Consider the following 14284-nt stretch of genomic DNA (forward strand, 5'->3'; position numbering starts at 1 on the left):
AAAGTAATGACTTTGAAGGCTTTTTTAAAAAGTCAATAATTTACTAAAAAAAAAATCAAGAAAGTGTACACCAACATCATCTGATGTATAATGACACAAAACTTTGTCTCGAATCCTTACAAATGTGCTTCTGTGTTTACTTTTTTTTCCACTAAATGAAGATTTACTCAAACTGAAGCAGATTTCTTGTAAGAAACCAATTGGATTTGTAGGATCTGACAAGAAGTCCTCCTTGTTTTATTCTCAATGTGTTCACCGAGTCAAATGATGTTTGATTAATAATAATAATAATTAGAGATGTCCGATAATGGCTTTTCTACTGATATTCCGATATTGTCCGACTCTTAATTAACCGATACCGATATCAAGCAATACCGATATATACAGTCGTGGAATGAACACATTATTATGCCTAATTTTGTTGTGATGCCCCGCTGGATGCATTAAACAATGTAACAAGGTTTTCCAAAATAAATCAACTCAAGTTATGGAAAAAAAAAATGCCAACATGGCACTGCCATATTTATTATTGACGTCACAAAGTGCATTATTTAGCAGGGGGGTGTATATTGTAGCGTCCCGGAAGAGTTAGTACTGCAAGGGATTCTGGGTATTTGTTGTGTTGTGTTTATATTGTGTTACGGTGCGGATGTTCTCCCGAAATGTGTTTTGTCATTCTTGTTTGGTGTGGGTTCACAGTGTGGCGCATCTTTGTAACAGTGTTAAAGTTGTTTATACGGCAACCCTCAGTGTGACCTGTATGGCTGTTGACCAAGTATGCCTTGCATTCACTTGTGTGTGTGAAAAGCCGTAGATATTATGTGACTGGGCCGACACGCAAAGGCAGTGCCTTTAAGGTTTATTGGCGCTCTGTACTTCTCCCTACGTCCGTGTACACGGCGGCCTTTTAAAAAGTCATACATTTTACTTTTAGAAACCGATACCGATAATTATGAAACCGATACCGATAATTTCCAAATCCTGTTCCATGTTGCATGAGCAAAAAGAAAGAAGAAGGGACCAACATGTGCAGATAATATGTTTATTTAACACTTTGATGGTAAAAAAGAGATGTGTGATATTCTACATTAATGTGAACCTTTTACTCCTTTTGTGTTCATGTGCTATTTTAAGATGGAAGTGCTTCTGCGAAGAAGAAAGCTCCTTCCTGCAAAGTGTGCGTCATACTTTGTTGTCATGGTGTCTGCTGTTCAAATCATACTTTGTTGTCATGGTGTCTGCTGTTCAAATCATACTTTGTTGTCGTGGTGTCTGCTGTTCAAATCATACTTTGTTGTCATGGTGTCTGCTGTTCAAATCATACTTTGTTGTCATGGTGTCTGCTGTTCAAATCATACTTTGTTGTCATGGTGTCTGCTGTTCAAATCATACTTTGTTGTCGTGGTGTCTGCTGTTCAAATCATACTTTGTTGTCATGGTGTTTGCTGTTCAAATCATACTTTGTTGTCATGGTGTTTGCTGTTCAAATCATACTTTGTTGTCATGGTGTTTGCTGTTCAAATCATACTTTGTTGTCATGGTGTTTGCTGTTCAAATCATACTTTGTTGTCATGGTGTCTGCTGTTCAAATCATACTTTGTTGTCATGGTGTTTGCTGTTCAAATCATACTTTGTTGTCATGGTGTTTGCTGTTCAAATCATACTTTGTTGTCATGGTGTTTGCTGTTCAAATCATACTTTGTTGTCATGGTGTCTGCTGTTCTATTCATACTTTGTTGTCATGGTGTCTGCTGTTCAAATCATACTTTGTTGTCATGGTGTTTGCTGTTCAAATCATACTTTGTTGTCATGGTGTCTGCTGTTCAAATCATACATTGTTGTCATGGTGTCTGCTGTTCAAATCATACTTTGTTGTCGTGGTGTCTGCTGTTCAAATCATACATTGTTGTCATGGTGTCTGCTGTTCAAATCATACTTTGTTGTCATGGTGTCTGCTGTTCAAATCATACTTTGTTGTCGTGGTGTTTGCTGTTCAAATCATACTTTGTTGTCATGGTGTCTGCTGTTCAAATCATACTTTGTTGTCATGGTGTTTGCTGTTCAAATCATACTTTGTTGTCATGGTGTTTGCTGTTCAAATCATACTTTGTTGTCATGGTGTTTGCTGTTCAAATCATACTTTGTTGTCATGGTGTTTGCTGTTCAAATCATACTTTGTTGTCATGGTGTCTGCTGTTCAAATCATACTTTGTTGTCATGGTGTTTGCTGTTCAAATCATACTTTGTTGTCATGGTGTCTGCTGTTCAAATCATACTTTGTTGTCATGGTGTTTGCTGGTCAAATCATACTTTGTTGTCGTGGTGTTTGCTGTTCAAATCATACTTTGTTGTCATGGTGTCTGCTGTTCAAATCATACATTGTTGTCATGGTGTCTGCTGTTCAAATCATACTTTGTTGTCATGGTGTCTGCTGTTCAAATCATACTTTGTTGTCATGGTGTTTGCTGTTCAAATCATACTTTGTTGTCATGGTGTTTGCTGTTCAAATCATACTTTGTTGTCGTGGTGTTTGCTGTTCAAATCATACTTTGTTGTCATGGTGTCTGCTGTTCAAATCATACTTTGTTGTCATGGTGTCTGCTGTTCAAATCATACTTTGTTGTCATGGTGTCTGCTGTTCAAATCATACTTTGTTGTCATGGTGTCTGCTGTTCAAATCATACTTTGTTGTCATGGTGTTTGCTGTTCAAATCATACTTTGTTGTCATGGTGTTTGCTGTTCAAATCATACTTTGTTGTCATGGTGTTTGCTGTTCAAATCATACTTTGTTGTCATGGTGTTTGCTGTTCAAATCATACTTTGTTGTCATGGTGTCTGCTGTTCTATTCATACTTTGTTGTCATGGTGTCTGCTGTTCAAATCATACTTTGTTGTCATGGTGTTTGCTGTTCAAATCATACTTTGTTGTCATGGTGTCTGCTGTTCAAATCATACATTGTTGTCATGGTGTCTGCTGTTCAAATCATACTTTGTTGTCATGGTGTCTGCTGTTCAAATCATACTTTGTTGTCGTGGTGTTTGCTGTTCAAATCATACTTTGTTGTCATGGTGTCTGCTGTTCAAATCATACTTTGTTGTCATGGTGTTTGCTGTTCAAATCATACTTTGTTGTCATGGTGTTTGCTGTTCAAATCATACTTTGTTGTCATGGTGTTTGCTGTTCAAATCATACTTTGTTGTCATGGTGTTTGCTGTTCAAATCATACTTTGTTGTCATGGTGTCTGCTGTTCAAATCATACTTTGTTGTCATGGTGTTTGCTGTTCAAATCATACGTTGTTGTCATGGTGTCTGCTGTTCAAATCATACGTTGTTGTCATGGTGTCTGCTGTTCAAATCATACTTTGTTGTCATGGTGTTTGCTGTTCAAATCATACTTTGTTGTCGTGGTGTCTGCTGTTCAAATCATACGTTGTTGTCATGGTGTCTGCTGTTCAAATCATACTTTGTTGTCATGGTGTCTGCTGTTCAAATCATACTTTGTTGTCATGGTGTTTGCTGTTCAAATCATACTTTGTTGTCATGGTGTCTGCTGTTCAAATCATACTTTGTTGTCATGGTGTTTGCTGTTCAAATCATACTTTGTTGTCATGGTGTTTGCTGTTCAAATCATACTTTGTTGTCATGGTGTTTGCTGTTCAAATCATACTTTGTTGTCATGGTGTCTGCTGTTCAAATCATACATTGTTGTCATGGTGTCTGCTGTTCAAATCATACTTTGTTGTCATGGTGTCTGCTGTTCAAATCATACTTTGTTGTCATGGTGTTTGCTGTTCAAATCATACTTTGTTGTCGTGGTGTCTGCTGTTCAAATCATACTTTGTTGTCATGGTGTCTGCTGTTCAAATCATACTTTGTTGTCATGGTGTTTGCTGTTCAAATCATACTTTGTTGTCATGGTGTTTGCTGTTCAAATCATACTTTGTTGTCATGGTGTTTGCTGTTCAAATCATACTTTGTTGTCATGGTGTTTGCTGTTCAAATCATACTTTGTTGTCATGGTGTTTGCTGGTCAAATCATACTTTGTTGTCATGGTGTCTGCTGTTCAAATCATACTTTGTTGTCATGGTGTTTGCTGTTCAAATCATACTTTGTTGTCATGGTGTCTGCTGTTCAAATCATACTTTGTTGTCATGGTGTCTGCTGTTCAAATCATACTTTGTTGTCATGGTGTTTGCTGTTCAAATCATACTTTGTTGTCATGGTGTCTGCTGTTCAAATCATACTTTGTTGTCATGGTGTTTGCTGTTCAAATCATACTTTGTTGTCATGGTGTTTGCTGTTCAAATCATACTTTGTTGTCATGGTGTTTGCTGTTCAAATCATACTTTGTTGTCATGGTGTCTGCTGTTCAAATCATACTTTGTTGTCGTGGTGTCTGCTGTTCAAATCATACGTTGTTGTCATGGTGTCTGCTGTTCAAATCATACGTTGTTGTCATGGTGTCTGCTGTTCAAATCATACTTTGTTGTCATGGTGTTTGCTGTTCAAATCATACTTTGTTGTCGTGGTGTCTGCTGTTCAAATCATACTTTGTTGTCATGGTGTTTGCTGGTCAAATCATACTTTGTTGTCATGGTGTCTGCTGTTCAAATCATACGTTGTTGTCATGGTGTTTGCTGTTCAAATCATACTTTGTTGTCATGGTGTTTGCTGTTCAAATCATACTTTGTTGTCATGGTGTCTGCTGTTCAAATCATACTTTGTTGTCATGGTGTCTGCTGTTCAAATCATACTTTGTTGTCATGGTGTCTGCTGTTCAAATCATACTTTGTTGTCATGGTGTTTGCTGTTCAAATCATACTTTGTTGTCATGGTGTTTGCTGTTCAAATCATACTTTGTTGTCATGGTGTCTGCTGTTCAAATCATACTTTGTTGTCATGGTGTCTGCTGTTCAAATCATACTTTGTTGTCATGGTGTCTGCTGTTCAAATCATACTTTGTTGTCATGGTGTCTGCTGTTCAAATCATACTTTGCTGTCATGGTGTCTGCTGTTCAAATCATACTTTGTTGTCGTGGTGTTTGCTGTTCAAATCATACTTTGTTGTCATGGTGTCTGCTGTTCAAATCATACTTTGCTGTCATGGTGTCTGCTGTTCAAATCATACTTTGTTGTCATGGTGTCTGCTGTTCAAATCATACTTTGTTGTCATGGTGTCTGCTGTTCAAATCATACTTTGCTGTCATGGTGTCTGCTGTTCAAATCATACTTTGTTGTCATGGTGTCTGCTGTTCAAATCATACTTTGTTGTCATGGTGTCTGCTGTTCAAATCATACTTTGTTGTATGGCACCCCCATACCATCACACATGCTGTTTTTTACACTTTGCGCCTAGAACAATCCGGATGTTTCTTTTCCTCTTTAGTCCGGAGGACACGACGTCCACAGTTTCCAAAAACAATTTGAAATGTGGACTCGTCAGACCACAGAACACTTTTCCACTTTGTATCAGTCCATCTTGGATGAGCTCGGGCCCAGCGAAGCCGGCGGCGTTTCCGGGTGTTGTTGATAAATGGCTTTGGCTTTGCATAGTAGAGTTTTAACTTGCACTTACAGATGTAGCGACCAACTGTAGTTACTGACAGTGGTTTTCTGAAGTGTTGCCATGTGGTGATATCCTTTACACACTGATGTCACTTTTTGATGCAGTACCGCCTGAGGGATCGAAGGTGTGTAATATCATGGCTTACGTGCAGTGATTTGTCCAGATTCTCTGAACCTTTTGATGATATTACGGAGCGTAGATGGTGAAATCCCGAAATTCCTTGCAATAGCTGCTTGAGAAATGTTGTTCTTAGACAATTTGCTCACGCATTTGTTGACAAAGTGGGAAAGTTTGTATAATTAAGTTGGTGACAAGATGAAAATGCAACAAAATTAGGTTTAATAAATGTGAAAAAGCCAGCAAATTATTTACACCGGTTGGTATTTAAAGATTGGTAAAAAATTGGTATAATTCATTTGGTGATAAGTTGAAGATGCAACATAATAAGTAGCATTTTCTAAATGTATTTTCGACCAAACTAAAACAAAGACAGCAAATAATTACACCGCACCTAATTAAAATATATACAAGTTAAAATGTTACTTTGATGAAACTTTAAAAAATTGTTCAATCATTTTTTACGATTTTTCTGAATTTACAGGTTTTTTTAATTTGTTAAAACTTTGTATAATTAAGTTGGTGACAAGATGAAAATGCAACAAAATTAGGTTTAATAAATGTGAAAAAGCCAGCAAATTATTTACACCGGTTGGTATATAAAGATTGGTAAAAAAAATTGGTATAATTCAGTTGGTGATAAGTTGAAGATGCAACATAATAAGTAGCATTTTCTAAATTTATTTTCGACCAAATTAAAACAAAGACAGCAAATAATTACACCGCACCTAATTAAAATATATACAAGTTAAAATGTTACTTTGATGAAACTTGAAAAAATGTTCAATCATTTTTTATGATTTTTCTGAATTTACAGGCTTTTTAATTTGTTAAAACTTTGTATAATTAAGTTGGTGACAAGATGAAAATGCAACAAAATTAAGTTTAATAAATGTGAAAAAGCCAGCAAATTATTTACACCGGTTGGTATTTAAACATTGGTAAAAATTGGTATAATTCAGTTGGTGATAAGTTGAAGATGCATCATAATAAGTAGCATTTTCTAAATTTAATTTCGACCAAATTAAAACAAAGACAGCAAACAATTACACCGCACCTAATTAAAATATATACAAGTTAAAATGTTACTTTGATGAAACTTAAAAAAAATGTTCAATCATTTTTTACGATTTTTCTGAATTTACAGGTTTTTTAATTTGTTAAAACTTTGTATAATTAAGTTGGTGACAAGATGAAAATGCAACAAAATTAGGTTTAATAAATGTGAAAAAGCCAGCAAATTATTTACACCGGTTGGTATTTAAAGATTGGTAAAAATTGGTATAATTCAGTTGGTGATAAGTTGAAGATGCAACATAATAAGTAGCATTTTCTAAATGTATTTTCGACCAAACTAAAACAAAGACAGCAAATAATTACACCGCACCTAATTAAAATATATACAAGTTAAAATGTTACTTTGATGAAACTTGAAAAAATGTTCAGTCATTTTTTACGATTTTTCTGAATTTGCATGTTTTTTAATTTGTTAAAACTTTGTATAATTAAGTTGGTGACAAGATGAAAATGCAACAAAATTAGGTTTAATAAATGTGAAAAAGCCAGCAAATTATTTACACCGGTTGGTATTTAAAGATTGGTAAAAAATTGGTATAATTCAGTTGGTGATAAGTTGAAGATGCAACATAATAAGTAGCATTTTCTAAATTTATTTTCGACCAAATTAAAACAAAGACAGCAAACAATTACACCACATCTAATTAAAATATATACAAGTTAAAATGTTACTTTGATGAAACTTGAAAAAATGTTCAATCATTTTTTTACGATTTTTCTGAATTTGCAGGTTTTTTAATTTGTTAAAACTTTGTATAATTACGTTGGTGACAAGATGAAAATGCAACAAAATTAGGTTTAATAAATGTGAAAAAGCCAGCAAATTATTATTATTATTATTTAAAGATTGGTAAAAAAAATTGGTATAATTCAGTTGGTGATAAGTTGAAGATGCAACATAATAAGTAGCATTTTCTAAATTTATTTTCGACCAAACTAAAACAAAGACAGCAAACAATTACAACACATCTAATTAAAATATATAAAAGTTAAAATGTTACTTTGATGAAACTTAAAAAAATGTTCTATCATTTTTTACGATTTTTTGAATTTACTGGTTTTTTAATTTGTTAAAACTTTGTATAATTAAGTTGGTGACAAGATGAAAATGCAACAAAATTAGGTTTAATAAACGTGAAAAAGCCAGCAAATTATTTACACCGGTTGGTATTTAAAGATTGGTAAAAAAAAATTGGTATAATTCAGTTGGTGATAAGTTGAAGATGCAACATAAAAAGTAGCATTTTCTAAATGTATTTTCGACCAAATTAAAACAAAGACAGCAAACAATTACACCACATCTAATTAAAATATATACAAGTTAAATGTTACTTTGTGGAAACTTGAAAAAATTTTCAATCATTTTTTACGATTTTTCTGAATTTACAGGTTTTTTAATTTGTTAAAACTTTGTATAATTAAGTTGGTGACAAGATGAAAATGCAACAAAATTAGGTTTAATAAATGTGAAAAAGCCAGCAAATTATTTACACCGGTTGGTATTTAAAGATTGGTAAAAAAAATTGGTATAATTCAGTTGGTGATAAGTTGAAGATGCAACATAAAAAGTAGCATTTTCTAAATGTATTTTCGACCAAATTAAAATACATTTAATTAAAATATATACAAGTTAAAATGTTACTTTGATGAAACTTGAAAAAATTGTTCAATCATTTTTTACGATTTTTCTGAATTTACAGGTTTTTTAATTTGTTAAAACTTTGTATAATTAAGTTGGTGACAAGATGAAAATGCAACAAAATTAGGTTTAATAAATGTGAAAAAGCCAGCAAATTATTTACACCGGTTGGTATTTAAATATTGGTAAAAAATTGGTATAATTCAGTTGGTGATAAGTTGAAGATGCAACATAATAAGTAGCATTTTCTAAATTCATTTTCGACCAAATTAAAACAAAGACAGCAAACAATTACACCACATCTAATTAAAATACATACAAGTTAAAATGTTACTTTGATGAAACTTTAAAAAATTGTTCAATCATTTTTTACGATTTTTCTGAATTTGCAGGTTTTTTAATTTGTTAAAACTTTGTATAATTACGTTGGTGACAAGATGAAAATACAACAAAATTAGGTTTAATAAATGTGAAAAAGCCAGCAAATTATTTACACCGGTTGGTATTTAAATATTGGTAAAAAATTGGTATAATTCAGTTGGTGATAAGTTGAAGATGCAACATAATAAGTAGCATTTTCTAAATGTATTTTCGACCAAACTAAAACAAAGACAGCAAACAATTACACCACACCTAATTAAAATATATACAAGTTAAAATGTTACTTAGATGAAACTTGAAAAAATTGTTCAATCATTTTTTACGATTTTTCTGAATTTGCAGGTTTTTTAATGTGTTAAAACTTTGTATAATTACGTTGGTGACAAGATGAAAATACAACAAAATTAGGTTTAATAAATGTGAAAAAGCCAGCAAATTATTTACACCGGTTGGTATTTAAATATTGGTAAAAAATTGGTATAATTCAGTTGGTGATAAGTTGAAGATGCAACATAATAAGTAGCATTTTCTAAATGTATTTTCGACCAAACTAAAACAAAGACAGCAAACAATTACACCACACCTAATTAAAATATATACAAGTTAAAATGTTACTTAGATGAAACTTGAAAAAATTGTTCAATCATTTTTTACGATTTTTCTGAATTTGCAGGTTTTTTAATGTGTTAAAACTTTGTATAATTACGTTGGTGACAAGATGAAAATGCAACAAAATTAGGTTTAATAAATGTGAAAAAGCCAGCAAATTATTTACACCGGTTGGTATTTAAAGATTGGCAAAAAATTGGTATAATTCAGTTGGTGATAAGTTGAAGATGCAACATAATAAGTAGCATTTTCTAAATGTATTTTCGACCAAATTAAAACAAAGACAGCAAACAATTGCACCGCACCTAATTAAAATATATACAAGTTAAAATGTTACTTTGATGAAACTTTAAAAAATTGTTCAATCATTTTTTACGATTTTTCTGAATTTACAGGTTTTTTAATTTGTTAAAACTTTGTATAATTAAGTTGGTGACAAGATGAAAATGCAACAAAACTAGGTTTAATGAATGTGAAAAAGCCAGCAAACTATTTACACCGGTTGGTATTTAAAGATTGGTAAAAAATTGGTATAATTCAGTTGGTGATAAGTTGAAGATGCAACATAATAAGTAGCATTTTCTAAATGTATTTTTGACCAAATTAAAACAAAGACAGCAAACAATTACACCGCACCTAATTAAAATATATACAAGTTAAAATGTTACTTTGATGAAACTTTAAAAAATGTTCAATCATTTTTTACGATTTTTCTGAATTTACTGTTTTTTTAATTCGTTAAAACTTTGTATAATTAAGTTGGTGACAAGATGAAAATGCAACAAAATTAGTTTTAATAAATGTGAAAAAGCCAGCAAATTATTTACACCGGTTGGTATTTAAAGATTGGTAAAAAAAAAATTGGTATAATTCATTTGGTGATAAGTTGAAGATGCAACATAATAAGTAGCATTTTCTAAATTTATTTTAGACCAAATTAAAACAAAGACAGCAAACAATTACACCACATCTAATTAAAATATATACAAGTTAAAATGTTACTTTGTGGAAACTTGAAAAAATGTTCAATCATTTTTTACGATTTTTCTGAATTTGCAGGTTTTTTAATTTGTTAAAATTTTTGTATAATTAAGTTGGTGACAAGATGAAAATGCAACAAAATTAGGTTTAATAAATGTGAAAAAGCCAGCAACTTATTTACACCGGTTGGTATTTAAAGATTGGTAAAAAATTGGTATAATTCAGGTGGTGATAAGTTGAAGATGCAACATAATAAGTAGCATTTTCTAAATGTATTTTCGACCAAACTAAAACAAAGACAGCAAACAATTACACCACACCTAATTAAAATATATACAAGTTAAAATGTTACTTTGATGAAACTTTAAAAAATTGTTCAATCATTTTTTACGATTTTTCTGAATTTACAGGTTTTTTAATTTGTTAAAACTTTGTATAATTAAGTTGGTGACAAGATGAAAATGCATCAAAATTAGGTTTAATAAATGTGAAAAAGCCAGCAAATTATTTACACCGGTTGGTATTTAAAGATTGGTAAAAAAATTGGTATAATTCAGTTGGTGGTAAGTTGAAGATGCAGCATAATAAGTAGCATTTTCTGAATTTATTTTCGACCAAATTTAAAAAAAGACAGCAAACAATTACACCGCACCTAATTAAAATATATACAAGTTAAAATGTTACTTTGATGAAACTTGAAAAAATTGTTCAATCATTTTTTACGATTTTTCTGAATTTACAGGTTTTTTAATTTGTTAAAACTTTGTATAATTAAGTTGGTGACAAGATGAAGGTGCAACAAAATTAGGTTTAATAAATGTGAAAAAGCCAGCAAATTATTTACACCGGTTGGTATTTAAAGATTGGTAAAAAATTGGTATAATTCAGTTGGTGATAAGTTGAAGATGCAACATAATAAGTAGCATTTTCTAAATGTATTTTCGACCAAATTAAAACAAAGACAGCAAACAATTACACCGCACCAAATTAAAATAAATACAAGTTAAAATGTTACTTTGATGAAACTTAAAAAAATTGTTCAATCATTTTTTACGATTTTTCTGAATTTACAGGTTTTTTAATTTGTTAAAACTTTGTATAATTAAGTTGGTGACAAGCTGAAGATGCAACAAAATTTGGTTCAATCAACATGAAAAAAGCCCCGTCCTTGTTTGTGAATGACTGAGCATTTCATGGAATCCACTTTTATACCCAATCATGGCACCCACCTGTTCCCAATTAGCCTGTTCACCACTGGGATGTTCCAAATAAGTCTTTGATGAGCATTCCTCAACTTTTTCGCTCTTTTTTTGAAACACGTTGCAGGCATCAAATTCCAAATGGGCTAATATTTGCAAAAAAAAAATAACAAAGCTTCTGAGTGTGAACATGAAATATCTCGTCTTTGCAGTATAAGTTGAAAAGGATTTGATGCATTCTCTTTTTATTTACCATTTACACAACGTGACAACTTCACTGCTTGTGGGTGTGTACTACATCACATCTCTTCAGTAAACCACGACCACTTTTCCGCGTACGCAAAGATGCCGATGTCGGTAAAAAAATGTGTTTTTTCCTGCCATCCTCTCTCACGACACTTTCACTATTTGTCCCCCCCCCCCCCCCCCTCCCCCCCCCCCCCCCTCCTGTCTCTCTGTCTCCATGTGCAGGCCCAGAAGGTTGCAACCTGTTCATCTACCACCTCCCTCAGGAGTTTGGGGATGGAGAACTGATGCAGATGTTCCTGCCATTCGGTAATGTCATCTCCTCCAAAGTGTTTGTGGATCGGGCGACAAACCAAAGTAAATGCTTTGGTGGGTAAAAATTAACAGAACCAGAAGATTATTGATTATTTATTCTTTTTTTACTAATCACCTTCTTTACCGCAGCCCCTTGCTAACCTCCCGGCGCCTCCCTGTTTCCCAACCAAATGAAAATAAGAGATTTACAGTCACCATCAAAAGTGTACGTACACGTGTAAAGAACATCATGTCATGGCTGTCTTGACTTTACAATCATTTCTTATTTTTTTTGTGATGCGGTGATTGGAGCACATACTTGTTGCTCACAAAAAACATTCATGAAGTTTGCTTCTTTTATGAATTTATTATGGCTCTACTGAAAATGTGAGGGTCAAAAGTATACATACAGCAATGTTAATATTAGCTTACATGTCCCTTGGCAAGTTTACCTGCAATAAGGCGCTTTTTGGTAGCCATCCACAAGCTTCTGCTTGACCACTTGACCACTAAATTGCTGCAGTTCAGCTAAATGTGTTGCTTTTCCTGACATGGACTTGTTTCTTCGGCATTGTCCACACGTTTAAGTCAGGACTGTTATGGGTTGGAGGAGGGAGTTGTGACGGCACAGTTCCACAAGGGGGCAATATTGCTCTTATGTATTTACTATATATTGTGGAGTGTTTACGCCAGTCGTCCGCCATCTTGGACTGAACAGTCAGTAACTTTCACAATAAAAGTCGTCGGGGAAACGTAAAATAGATTTCAAGTGTAGAGTTTTTAAACATCATATGACTTTTTTTTCTTCAGCATTGTCCACACGTTTAAGTCAGGACTTTGGGAAGGCCATTCTAAAAACCTTCATTCTAGCCTGATTTAGCCATTCCTTTACCACTTTTGAGGTGTGTTTGGGGTCATTGTCCTGTTGGAACACCCAACTGCGCCCGAGACCCAACGTCCGGGCTGATGATTTTAGCTTGTCCTGAAGAATTTGGAGGTAATCCTCCTTTTTCATTGTCCCATTTAAAGAACCAGTTCCATTGGCAGCAAAACAGGCCCAGAGCATAATATTACCACCACCATGCTTGACAGCAGGTATGGTGTTCCTGGGATTTCTCCTCCAAACATATTGCTGGGTATTGTGGCCAAACAGCTCCATTTTTTGTTTCATCTGCCATCACATGGACAAAGATAAGACTGTCAGGAGGAAAGTTCTGTGGGCAGATGAAACAAAAATGGAGCTGTTTGGCCACAATACCCAGCAATATGTAAGGCCATTAATCCCAGGAACACCACTCCTACCGTCAAGCATGGTGGTGGTAGTATTATGCTCTGGGCCTGTTTTGCTGCCAATGGAACTGCTGCTTTAAATGGGACAATGAAAAAGGAGGATTAGCTCCAAATTGTTCAGGACAAGCTAAAATCATCAGCCCGGAGGTTGGGCCTTGTTGGGTGTTCCAACAGGACAATGACCCCAAACACACCTCAAAAGTGGTAAAGGAATGGCTAAATCAGGCTAGAATGAAGGTTTTAGAATGGCCTTCCCAATGTCCTGACTGAAACGTGTGGACAATGCTGAAGAAAAAAAAGTCATATGTCCACTGATGTTTAAAAACTCTACACTCGAAATCTATTTTACGTTTCCCCGACGACTTTTATTGTGAAAGTTACTGACTGTTCGGTCCAAGATGGCGGACGACTGGCGTAAACACTCCACAATATATAATAAATACATAGAGCAATATTGCCCCCTTGTGGAACTGTGCCGTCACAACTCCCTCCTCCAACCCATAACAGTCCTGACTTAAACGTGTGGACAATGCTGAAGAAACAAGTCCATGTCAGGAAAAGCAACACATTTAGCTGAACTGCAGCAATTTGGTGGTCAAGTGGTCAAGCAGAAGTTTGTGGATGGCTACCAAAAAGCGCCTTATTGCAGGTAAGCAAATATTAACATTGCTGTATGTATACTTTTGACCCTCACATTTTCAGTAGATCCATAACAAATTCACCGCCGCTCCCAGTCTGTGGAACGCTCTCCCTGACCACCTGAGGGCACCACAGACTGTGGATGCTTTTTAAAAAAGGCTTAAAAAACCCTTCTTTTTAAAAAAGCATTTTTTTTTAGATATATGCATACTAGTGCTAGCTATTAGGCTGTTCTAGTTTTT

General features: G+C 33.9%; 1 protein-coding gene across 5 annotated transcripts in view; it reads left to right on the forward strand.

The window, feature by feature from the left end:
* The window catches only part of celf4 (CUGBP, Elav-like family member 4), an 81755-nt gene that overhangs the window by 51147 nt on the left and 16324 nt on the right, over window positions 1-14284 (forward strand). For 4 of the 5 annotated variants that reach the window (XM_062043353.1, XM_062043356.1, XM_062043374.1 and 1 more), the window contains exon 10: window positions 12045-12188. In XM_062043353.1, coding sequence (XP_061899337.1) covers window positions 12045-12188 — 144 coding nt within the window. The remainder of the gene's footprint in view (window positions 1-12044; window positions 12189-14284) is intronic. The other variant, XM_062043382.1, reaches the window with a different exon arrangement.

This window comes from Entelurus aequoreus, linkage group LG01 (assembly GCF_033978785.1).
Source record: "Entelurus aequoreus isolate RoL-2023_Sb linkage group LG01, RoL_Eaeq_v1.1, whole genome shotgun sequence".
Taxonomy (NCBI): Eukaryota; Metazoa; Chordata; class Actinopteri; order Syngnathiformes; family Syngnathidae; genus Entelurus; species Entelurus aequoreus.